At 40.4% G+C, this 12,161-nt stretch overlaps 1 protein-coding gene across 1 annotated transcript; it reads left to right on the forward strand.

Annotated features, from left to right (window-relative positions):
• LOC138056449 (serine/threonine-protein kinase nekl-2-like) lies at positions 1-9,363 on the forward strand. The gene is made up of 7 exons (XM_068902244.1): positions 1-695; positions 2,228-2,371; positions 3,970-4,099; positions 5,384-5,557; positions 7,415-7,488; positions 8,135-8,227; positions 8,973-9,363. The coding sequence occupies exons 1-7, from the start codon at positions 222-224 to the stop codon at positions 9,192-9,194; spliced, it is 1,311 nt and encodes a 436-aa protein (XP_068758345.1). The 5' UTR covers positions 1-221; the 3' UTR covers positions 9,195-9,363.
• The last annotated feature ends 2,798 nt before the right edge of the window (positions 9,364-12,161 follow it).

Genomic DNA, 12,161 nt, shown 5'->3' on the forward strand with positions numbered 1-12,161 from the left:
ATACAAACACGTGATCCATCGCTGAACATATGTACTGCATGATCGCGGATAATTTTGCTCTAATTTTTGAAACGAAGAATAGAAGAATTAACTTTTTTATGTCGACGATCGGAAAGGAAATTGTCGACGGGTGCAAGGACTCTGCGTGAACATGTCTCTCCCGCTTTTAACTCGATCGACCCCTTCTTTATACAAGAAGAGCGCCACGGTGTTTACGGGAGATGTCAGTCAGAAGCTTTGGTGCTACTTTCCCTGAAGGAGAGAATCATACTTGCCCGTTGGTCCCGTTGTGTTATATGCCAAACGGGAGCAACACAGCTAAGCAAGGTGAACAGGTAGAAAGAAGTTTTCAAAGAGAATCAAGGACTAATGTTGAACGTGATGTTACAGAGGCACGCGATCCCGGCTGGCAAACTTGCGGATTAGTGAGCGATGTAAACGAGCGAAATCTAGCCGGAAGTCCTGAAAAGTCGCCTTCACTCGAATTAAAATTGCCTTCTCTGCCTTCTCCACCTTCAAACTCACCAGAGGACAAGGAAGAAGGTGTACCCGTTTCGGAAGTTCCAACCTGTCAAGTTGATTCGGGAACTTCTAGCTTGAGTGAGAGAGATCCTTATATATGGAATTTGGCAAAGTGTGATCTTCCTCATTCTAGTAGTTTGTATGACGAAGAAAAACTCCTTTGGCCTCTGCAGGTTTGTCGCTCTATGGTAATCTGTTAATTTAAAGTTAGCGAAAGTAGTTTGAACTGAACGTTGCGATTACTCCATGCCATGCGATCGCTGATTTTAATATTTTCAAATGTACTATCTTTTTAAGTGATTTTGAAAATGACAACTGATTCTCAGTCAAAATACTTCATCTTATGTATTCTCTCTTATAATGGATTTTGGGGCCCCAGTTGGGGCATTCTGTAGCTAGTGATAATTTGGCTACAACGATAGATACTCGATATATTTATTTTCCCTAGAAGACACGGTCCGGACACAGAGTATAAGTTCACGTTGGGTACGAGGTCATGCCGACCTCAGCGGCGGAAAGATTGTGATCTGTTGTACAACGGAATAAAACTTAATGACTGATAGAGCTGAATTTAGCACAATATTGAATAATACAAGAATGTCTCTCTGAAAGGTGTTTGGTCCAAACTTGTTCAAAAGAAGGTTAACAGCGCTGAACAGATTTCAATACCATCACAGCCTCTCCGACATTCACTCAACTCGGGATGAGATGACGCGATGAACTCGTTATTTTTAATTGGGTGGTTTTTGTATACTTCGATGCACTCACGAAAAAGGCCCCTAACTAACGTACAACATTTAAGACTCAGGGGTATTCACTGTTGAGTTGTAAGAATTATAAAAAATGCTGTAAGATATTTATCTATGTAATTGTTACAGCTAGGAAAGTGTGACCAATTTTTAATTAATTCCGTTACACCAAGAAGCCCATTGTGGTCTTTCTCGGCATGTGATTGGATAATTCATGCTCACGAAAGAATGTAAATTACTTCAACGAGAAAGACCGGAGTACGAAGGAATAAGGACTCGTGAAAAAGGAAGGGAGAAATCTGCAAACGGCCGCTTTCAAACTCGTTTTACTTCATTGAAAGGTGCGTAGTGCAAAAAGAAAAAAAAAACAAAGTTTACAAGAATAAAACGGCAGTGACGCAGTATAACAGCGAATACAATTTCGCAGTACTCGTAGCAGGTACAAGTGAGTCTACAACATTTTGACCACTGTGATGACGAATATCGTTGTCGATAAGAGTACAGTACAGACAACGCTGAACCACGTTCGATTTGTTACCGTAATTGGTCTCGTGCTGATGAACAACTAATTTACATTGCCAAGTATCTTTTCGCCATTAGAGCTGATTAGTATAAAAATCTGGGAGATACCACTATACGGGCTCGCGACATGTTCTCTTGCGGTTGCCGTCCACGTCTCAAAACGCGCGTGCTTAATTAAACTCTCTATTCCATCCACCAAAACAGCACCTATTTGTTAAACCAAATTAAACCTTTCAGGTGTAAAGTTTCCCATCCTTTTGGATGGTTAACAATTGTTTGGCAGGGAAGTAGAGCCCTGACTGGTTCGTTGATAAGCATTTCCGAGTTCACCAGTCAAAACTAATGACTTTTCACATGCGAGGTGAGTACCTATGCATGGTGAATAGCCTCAGGTTAATTGTGCTATTGAGTCTTCTTTTGTTTGGACGTTATAGGAAAAATTCTCGATTGAGAATGGTCAGTTCAATGAAGGAAACCAGTACAACATAATTGAACAAGTTGGGTTTGGAGCTTTTGGAGAGTGTTTTGTGGCATCAACAGAGGATGAATCTGAAGGATTCCTCTTTTGCATTAAGAAGGTGAGATAAATGTCAGTTTTCAGAAGTTCTTACATCTCCTTCGGGTACCAGTAAGGCCAAGATTCTCTTTAATGTGCTTGAAAAAGGATTATCCTGGCTTTCACCTGCAACTTCGACTTCCGGCTATAGGTGCCTTGCAACCAATCGCTTGACGAAGAAGTGACAATGGTGTAATGCACGAAAAATGAAGCCAATGAGAGCCGTTTGTGGTGCGAGCGTTTCGTGACGCTCCCAGCAACGGCTGCCAATATGGCGGCGATTACGCAACGTGAAAAGCACCCATAATAAATTTGGTTTTATCATACGAGATCTTTCGTCTGATATTACAAATCTATCGCAAATTATTCATCTTCAAACGAACCCTGCAAAATAAAAGCCGAGCTCGCATATCTTTCTAACCCGCAGTTTGCTTTTTATCTCGTGATGAGAGCATTCGCCTCCCACCAATGTGGCCCGGGTTCGATTCTCAAACTCGGCGTCAAATGTGGGTTGAGTTTGTTGGTTCTGTTCTCTGCTCCCAGAAGTTTTTCTCCAGGTACTCCGCTCTCCCCTTCTCCTCAAAAACCAATGTTTGATTTCAGTTTATTTGAGTTAATGCGCCGATCAACTCGAAACTTCAACATCCCCACCCCCCCCCCCCCCCCATCCCCGGGCAAAGCCCGGGCGAAGACCTTAACTTTTGAAGACCCTTTTTGTAAGCCAATCCCTCACAAATGCTATATCTTCCTTTCTTCCTTTGAACTCGTCCGTCTCGTCCAAACACGTGTTTTATAGCTGTTAGCGACTTCGGCGCCCGAAAAAAAAAATCATTTGAAACCTGACACTTCCCGTTCAATTTTCCCCACCCCACGCAGGCAAAGGTCAAATTCCGGGGTTTGCCCGGGAGGGGAGGGAAAGTGGAGGTTTCGATTTGATCGGCGCATAACTCACATGATAACTGCAATTAGCAGGCGAAAATCCGTTTTCAGGTTGAATCCGTTTTTGCTTGGATGAAATTGGTGCTCCTCATTTTACCTAGGCTGAATACACACTCAGGTGAATTGAAGAACCTAAATTGGAACCTAAATTAAGCCAAGAGAAAAATTAGGATAAGGTTGGGATTAGTTGGTACTTGGTACTGAGTTCATACTCAACCTAGGTACAATGAGGATCACCAATTTAACCAAGGTTAAATCGGATTCAACCTGAGAACGGATTTGACCGACAACAGATGTACCACTAATAGAGACGTGTGTGCCTTTAAGAGTGTCGAGCTTCAGAGAAACCAAGAAAACTCGGTCGGGACCTCCTGTCAGTGACAATATAATGATATGAATCGTTTAATGAGTAAGTTTGGAAGGCATTCGGTTTTGGCCATGAACATACGTAGACTTTTTTTTGTGGATTTCTCGTGGATTTCTGTCCGCTTAAAGGGGACGAGGGCCCTATTGTAGTAGTGTCAACTATTGTCCCCCCTCCAAGCAGGGGGGATCATTGTCTGCGTTTACTCAGCTAATTGCCTAAGGGAATCGCTTCATTGACGCTTAACACTCCACCTTTTCTGGTCATTTAATTAACTTATGTTCTATCATTTTGGTTTCTTTTAACCTGACTTTCAGTGTCAATACAGGAGGAATGAGCTGCTGGCCTTAGAGCTGGCGAAGAGAGAGCGAATCAAGGAAATTGTTGACTACTATGGTGCCAAACTAAGCGGCAGAAATGCACATATTTTCATGGAATTTATGGCAGGTACCACAGCTTCTCTTCTTCTATATGCAGAAAGGTATATCCTGATAACAGTTATTGAAATAGGAAATAAATTTTGCGGATAGCCTCGTATTTTTTGGCAATAACAAGGTTTTTTTCTGGAAAAGAGGAATCTCTTTTGGAAAAAAACTGAGAAACCAAATTTTTGTTTTGCTCCCTGTAACTTCAGTTAACCTTTATATACCCGTAGTAATCTCGGATATTGAAATGCGTTCGACAGTCGCTTTGGTAGCAAAGGAGATGGAACGGGAAAAAAAACAATCTTAGAGAACCAAAGTTTGAGGATACGAGCATACACTTTCTAAGATGGTTTCAACAAGTGAGGTTTGTGGAATGTGGCTAAAATGGTTAATTTGGAATAAAGAGGTGATGGCGACACAAAAACAAGATTTGTAAAAATCTGGATATTGTTGAAATTGTCTGAAAGATTATTACTAACAAATGTCCCTTGCCAAAATTCAGCGCGTTGGTGAAAATTGACTCCATGCAAACAATCACGAAGTGTGCGATTTTCATTTAAACACATGACGTATCAATGCACTCATGACGTAATTCAAGATGGCGCTTAAAAACTGCAGTGTAGGCGAACAAAAAACCTGAAAAAACGAATTGCTAAAGCTCACTCTGTGCACTTGATACCCAAGATTAGAAATTATCTTCTCCTGGCGTCGAACGCAGCAATTGAACAATAAAAACTCCACTTCTTTGAAATAAACGAGACACCATAACTTTGCAGCCTCATTTGTGTGTTTTGATCACAAAATATTGGTTATATAGCCAATTTCGAGCTAAGACCATATAAATAATCCTAGGCCTTGTGGCCGCCACAAAATTACAGCAAATGCTAACAGCGCGCATTCTCAACTTCAAAAATTTTCCTGAACCGCCCCAAATACCTTTACATAGCCGTCACATTGCTTAATTCATCCAAGGTCCCTCCCTCGTTAATCCCGAAGAATTTTAATTTTAACTGTAAAACTGCAATATGCTTGAAAGCTATTTTCTCACTGTTTTCAGGGTAAGAAAGAGGCAAAGTCTCACAGTTTCTCGCTCTTATTTGTTTGGTAATATTAATAAGCACTTATATAATGACTGGTCCCAAGGGAAACAGTGAGTTTTGTTTCCCCGAGACCCTCAATGTTCCCCGAGGCGAAGCCAGTCATTTAGTGTTTTTTTTATACCTTCCAACTCAAAACAGAACAATATACGAAAATGTCGGAAAACGTATTTGAGTTGGGAGGTATAACAATGGCATTTATTTTTTAGGTGGAACAATTTCAGAACTTGTTGAACGGCAAAAGGCTTCATATCGAGACGCTCAAGAGATGACGAATTATTGGCCAATTATTCCTGAAAAATACTGTTTATACTACCTGGAGGACACACTTAAAGCTTTAAAGTTCTTACACAGCAAAGGAATTGTGCATAGAGATATTAAAGGTGATCAAGTCCTCCGGCTATTTCGTTTTCAATTAGAAAATGAGGAACTTATTATAAGCGAGAAAGATGACAACGGCTTCGAGAATGCTATAAACAATAGGTCTAAAACCCTGGCCAAACTATCGAACAAAGTTGGATTCAACGCTCCAAATTTGCTCGATGCAACATTGTTCCACCGTTTGGCCACCCATCTTGGAAGATGTTCGACCAACATCTTTTTTTCGATCAAGTGTTGGATAGAGTTTGCTTTTGATCAAACATTACGCCCAACAATTTCGCTGGACTCAATAATGTTGCAGTGTTTTGCCCCTCTTCCAACAAAGTTGTTCTGAATCGAGTCACGTTCGCTCTGCTAGCCAATCACGAATCGCCATCTTATTTCTAGCATCATTTGCAACAAAGATGGCGGACATGCCGTGGTTGTTGATGAACAGCCAGAAACCTTGATCAGCGAGTATGAAGCAAGGACATGTCTGTGGGACACTTTTAGCCCCCTTAATCATTATCGTTCTGTTTGGAGATGTCTAGTTTAGAAGCGTCTAAAATTTCTGCAAATTGATCCGAGCTCATTCTCATCATCTCCTAAACGTGTATGTACCTTGCAGTGAAAATACCCTTTTCTGCACGTTCTCTTAACCATTCTTTGGTTTTTCCCCGTTTGTATCTGTCATTTCCGTCCTCAAACATCTCCAGTAGGGACGTAAAGCATCAGCAACGGGGATGGGGAAGGGAACCTGGAACAGAGAAACCGAGAAAGGATTGGGGAGAGGATGCGGGTGTGGCGCGAAATTGGAGGCAGTTTAGACTGCTCGCAGTCCCTTCTGAGCTATTAGGGAGTTTAAGATCTGCGACGCGACGGTAACGAAAACGTCATTTAAAATTGAAAGTTCAGGTTTATTCATCTTTTTCGTCCTTATGTCGGCTTGTCTAACTTCTAAAAACTAGTGTAACTTTCCAGGAACTGAATTAGGAGGTGCGGTATTGATTCTACGACAGAAAATTCAAATTCGCTGCCTTTTGTTCACGTTCTCCGTAAAACTTGAGAATTGGTCACTTCACGTCGTAGATTTGCCGAAAACGTGAAAGAAATGTACAAAAATGAAAAATGCATGTGCACAGCGTGCAAAGCCATTGTTTTTGCTCATTAAATATGCAAAATTTGTGACGTTTTCGTTACCGTCGCGTCATTGATCTTAAACTTCCTATTAGAGAGCTTAAGCAACGACAACGGCGACGGCAACGAGAACGTCATCTCAAAATATAAATTTGCGTTATTTTAATCGCTTCGTGACTATTTCAACGTTTTTAATATGACAAGGGTGTGGTATTTCCTCAAAGATGACACCAGTCTGAACGGCACTCCATTCTAGCAGAGAAAATGAAAATTTATCCTCAAGTGCTGACGTTCTTCATAAAACCAAAAAGTTGTCTATTTCACGTTGTTGTTTTGCTGACGACGGCAACGAAATGGACAAAAGTAAAAAACGCACGTGCAGGCGTGCAAAGCTATTGTTTTTACCCACTAAATATGCAAATTCGTGACGTTCTCGTTGCCATCGCCGTTGTCGTTGCTTAAGCTCCCTAAGTAGTCGAACCGCCCGCTTTGGTCATGCAAGCGAGAGAGATCTCTTTCTCTTTCGCTTGCGTGACCAAAGCAGGCGGGAAATAACGGGAAATAATATTCTTAGACAACGTTCCCGCAGCCGTCATCGACGTCCTTGCTTTTAAGCAAGGACCTTAAAGGGTCCCTAATAAACGACGTTAAGATGAATAACTTGTAGACTGTTCTTTGTGTCATCCTGAGCAAGTAACATTTGAATGAATTTGTACTAATCACAGTCTGTATGTTTCATGTAGGAGATAACCTGCTTCTCGATGAACATTGTATCCACGCTAAGCTAACAGATTTTGGATCGGCCACAAACATCAAGGTTAGACTAAAGACGAAGCATGAAACCTTCTACTAGTTTTTGACCCATTCACACCTGAAGCGCATCCAATTGGCATCTTCTGAAGTTAACAAGATGAACCCCCAAACAACTATTGACAACAAACTAAGACAGTTTCATTTCAAATTAATACACCGTGCCTTCTTGAAAAAAGAAACTTTTAAAAAAATGTTTGGTATTGAGGATTTCCTGAAAAGATTGTAGAAAAATTAATTCTTTAAACCTGGTTCCATACTATTCATGGGATAATTTATCATTATTTTTAATAGAAATACTTTTAATTGCAGCTGAGAAGTTGAACCAGGGACTACCAGGATATATCCAACGAGTTACAGAAAGGATCTTGAATCTCCGGAACTCAAAGCAAACTCCCTAACCCCTGGAACACACTACCTTCTAGATGTTATACAACCTCTAGCTTCTTGTTTTTTAGTTATTTGTAAAAAAGATGGATTTATATTAGAGAATTCATTTTAGTTACGTTTGACGTTCATTTAAATTGCTTGTAACAATTGATGCGGGTTCAATAACCTAATGCACCAAAAAATCATCGGTGGACCGAATAGACGAATAACATTAGGTAATTGCGTCAGTTGAAGTTTGAAGGAATTTCTCGCTTTTTATCTAGGAAGCTGGAGGGTGGTCCGACGATGTATGGAAGACTGGCTGTTTGTTGCTTAAGATGTTAAATGGTGAAAGATCCTCACTTTTTGGGGTTAAGGTAAGCCGTGAGTGTCAAGTTTTTTCTGTCAACTATAAACATTTTGCCTTTCGAAAAAAAAAAAAAAAGAAAAAAGGAAAACCAAACAAAAACAAAAGAGGGGTTAGTTTGGGACACATTTAAGGTGGCCGGCATATTTTTTGTCAAGTGATATTATAGTGAACAACTGCATGTCAAGATAAGCACGTCACACGAATGAATCAGAGTTACACAGTTACAAATGCGTCTATTTTTAGCTAGAATACCCCTTCTCGCGAAAATCAGTTGTCATGTCCGTGAAAATAACAGGGCAGAAGCAGTCACGCGTGACATGGCTGCTTTTGATTGGTTAAAATTTGCAGCCCTTTGTTTGTTTCCCGCGCAAAGTGTATCTAAAAATAAATCTATTTGTGAGTGTGCTGGGGCAATGCCGCAAAGTGATAGATCAACACTCTTATATAATTCACTCTTGCGCCACTATGTTTAACAGTCGTGCGCAGGCTTAAAAGGACACTTACTGATGGAGCTTATATTGCCATTATTTCTGGACACATGCGAGTCGGCCTTGTAACGTCATTTCTTTTAGCGTAATTCGGGGATAACCTCTGTGATGTAATGTGCCAGAGTTTCTATCCCAACAAATGAAGTCCGTTCAGCCACTCGTCTTAATTTTATTACTGTTGCCGTTATATAGGGATTGCTTGCCTAGAAGTCATGGCAGTTTCTTGATTGATAAAGGATTCTTTCCCCTCTGAATTGTTTACAGGACGGTGGCATCCAAAGACAGAATTCGTGCAAGCCTGAGGACGTCTTCCCTCAGGAAGCAAAACAGGAAACCAGAGAACTATTAGATTTGTTGTTCAATATTGGCCGAGAACATCTCCCCAGCGTGGTAGAGATATTACAAAAGGCGCGTGTTTTCCCAATGACCCAATATCTTGAGCAATCTCGTGAGGCAACACCCCCTCGCGAGGAAGCAGGGAATTAGTCACGTTAAATTTGTTTTCCCTCTTGTGTTTTCCTAAAGACAGTACAATTTTGATAATAACAGTTGTAACAATTTACAGTACAATTTACAGTTTACATTAACAATTTGACAGTACAATTTTGATAACATAACAGAAGAAAGAAGATATTTCATTGTCTAAAGGGAAAAATTTACAACTGACTCGTGTTTTACCTTTGCTAAAAAAACAAACGTGAACGACTACAATCAGTGGCAAAATTAGTTGGGACGCAATTACATGTTGGGCGTGACAGCCTCTTACACTTGATAAACTAAGCATAAGTGTCAGAATTCCACTAAAAACTTTAAATAGAAGCCCCTCCCCCCAATCAATGTTGAAATAGACTAAGAAATATCTGTTCACAATCAGCAACTATGTTTTGGGGGAGAGGGGGAATTATATATATAAAAAACAACCTAAAAATCTTAGCGCCCCAAGACTTTTGCCACTGATTGTAGATATATATCCACACATGTCTTACTTCTCGCTCCGAAAATGGACTTACTTACTAGCAACAATAAAAGCAAGGTGACACACTCTAACACCAACCCGGCGTGGCTAACACATCACGCATGCGCACAGCCATTTCACCCGGTCAATTAGCAGCCATGGACAGCTGTTTCGGCCTTTTGGGCCTCAACAGCATGGCGTATCAAACATACCAGGCAGGTGTTTTAGCACCCCTTTTATGTGGCAGCTTCACGTGCCATACATGTGGTAAGCGAGAGCATTCACATTGCTCCCACCATCATTCCAATTCCTACAATCATGCGGCTCAAGCTAGTTTCAACACTTTCAAGAGACCTTGTTATTCGAAGGATTGACACTAAAACACCTTATCACGCACCGTAATGTTATGGTACCATGTCAAATATCAATTTTTGCTGAACAAGATCCAATCATTTTTGTGACTTAACAAGTTGCCATGGCAACAGCAAAGCCTTGCAAAAACACCCTATATTCTGGCCTTTGTTGCTCATTTCTGAAAAACGAACTCGGCGACCTTAGTTTTTTATTGCACAAAAGTGATCCGCAGGCCAAGATGAAACTCTCTGCAAAGTTTAAAAAACTCTGTGGAACGGATTCAGAGCTACCTTAAATTTTAAATTATTTAAGGGGGCTGTGAATCCGCTCCACAGACCTTTTTTTAAACTTTGCAGAAAGTTTTATTCGGGTATGCTAATTACATTTCAGAAATAAATAAAAAATGGGGGTCTCCGAGTTCGTTTTTGAGATATGAGCAGCTAAAGCCAAAATATGGGGTGTCACAAAAATGACAGAATCTTTTTTAGCAATAACTGGTGTTTGATATGGTACTATAACGTTGTTTAAGTGATGAAGTGTTGTAGTGTCAATCCTTCTAATAAGAATGTTTCTTTGAAGTGTTGAAGCTGGTTTAACCACCTTACAGCGAAGCTACAGATAAACTAGGAGTAATCGTAGATTAGAGAGTGTGTTTAAGTATTGGTAGGTTTACAGAGATGTATCCAGGTTTTCAAATTTGGTGGTCCTCTGGACCCCTTCTTGAAAAACTTGGGGTTCCACTGCAAAATTTTGGGGGTCCAGCTAATTAATATTCAAAAATATTTAATATTCCATTTATTGCCTGTTTAGTAATTGCTGCTGCGGTACCCTTTCCGATTTCTAAGGAAGTCTTGTCACTCCCCTCGAATATGTACTTAAAATAAAATGATCAATTTATTTGAAGCTGTTATGCCCATTGATTCATCGATCAAAATTGAGTTGTATAGGCTGTCAAACCTCCATCTGAAACCGTCTCCAGGAATCTGTAGGCTGTAGGAACTGTTGGCTCCAGTCATAGTTAATCTAGGGACTGGTTATGAAACCCTGGGAATTTCAAAAGCAGGAACAATACAGTGGCAATTAGATGTTGAACCGACCGTGACCCTGCACAATCTTTTGTTTTTGGTTCGCAAGTTAATTTCGAATGAATTAGTCGAAGCTTTTGATTGGTTATCCTGCCGAAAAAGAGCGTGTTTTTGTCGGGTTTTGTGCAGGGTCAAGGCCAAAAAAGCGAACAAAAACATGAAACAAAGAAACTTGTCAAGTTTCATAACCAGCCTACATCTATTTACTATGCTCCAGTTGATAAATCATCTACAGATCTCCACAGCCAAAAAGAACAGAAATGAATCTCACTTTTTTTGTGGAAGAGCAATCATTTGTTTTAACAACACGTGCAGTTTAATTTAGGGACAAAAGAGTAAACAAATATAAGCAATAAACCGTTCATTATCGGTCGGTAACTTCGCCATGGCCAATGTTAATTATCAAGCGAGCGATTCAATACATTCAAGTTTCATGTTAAACACGTTATTTTAACACTAACTCCGAAAATGGTGCATCATTTGCAAACAAAGACGTTACGTGCAAAACAAGAACCGAGACGCTGACACGTGCACGCCCGGAATTAATATCAAAAGGGTTGCACAAAACCAAAATTTAACACACTTCGCCATACGGTTCTCTGTCATTTCGCTCACAATAAACAAACCAACGCTTGAAATTCGCTTGGAAAGCATGCAACAAACTGAACTTCGACTGTGATGCTAGGCAACGTTTACACGAACGCGGTTTCACATCTAAAAATCACCTGCGATCAGGCGTTTCTTAAGACAGGGCGGAACGCCCTGTCTAAAGAAAAGTGCGCGTGATCGCAGGTTAATCTAAACAACTCAGAAAACCTCACGCAACATGCGGGAATTTAAACACAAGAACGTAACTCCTCAAGGTGGGCATAACTTCCGATTCGTTTACAAAATGAAATCATTCGACAACAAACATCGGAAAATAACACCTTACATGTAACTTGAAATTTGAGGAATTCGATCATTTCTCCATGAGATAAAATAGCAATGACGATGATGTCATTTGTGTTTGCCCCTCTTGTATCCTGTGGGGGGCACAATTTGGCGTCTCAAATCTCA

This window comes from Montipora capricornis, chromosome 7, assembly GCF_036669925.1.
Source record: "Montipora capricornis isolate CH-2021 chromosome 7, ASM3666992v2, whole genome shotgun sequence".
Classification (NCBI taxonomy): domain Eukaryota; kingdom Metazoa; phylum Cnidaria; class Anthozoa; order Scleractinia; family Acroporidae; genus Montipora; species Montipora capricornis.

Coding starts and splice junctions, on each gene's coding strand:
- LOC138056449 (XM_068902244.1), top strand. CDS start 222: ATGTCAGTCAGAAGCTTTGGTGCTACTTTCCCTGAAGGAGAGAATCAT. Junction 696..2,227: donor AACTCCTTTGGCCTCTGCAG/GTTTGTCGCTCT, acceptor TGGACGTTATAG/GAAAAATTCTCGATTGAGAA. Junction 2,372..3,969: donor TCCTCTTTTGCATTAAGAAG/GTGAGATAAATG, acceptor CCTGACTTTCAG/TGTCAATACAGGAGGAATGA.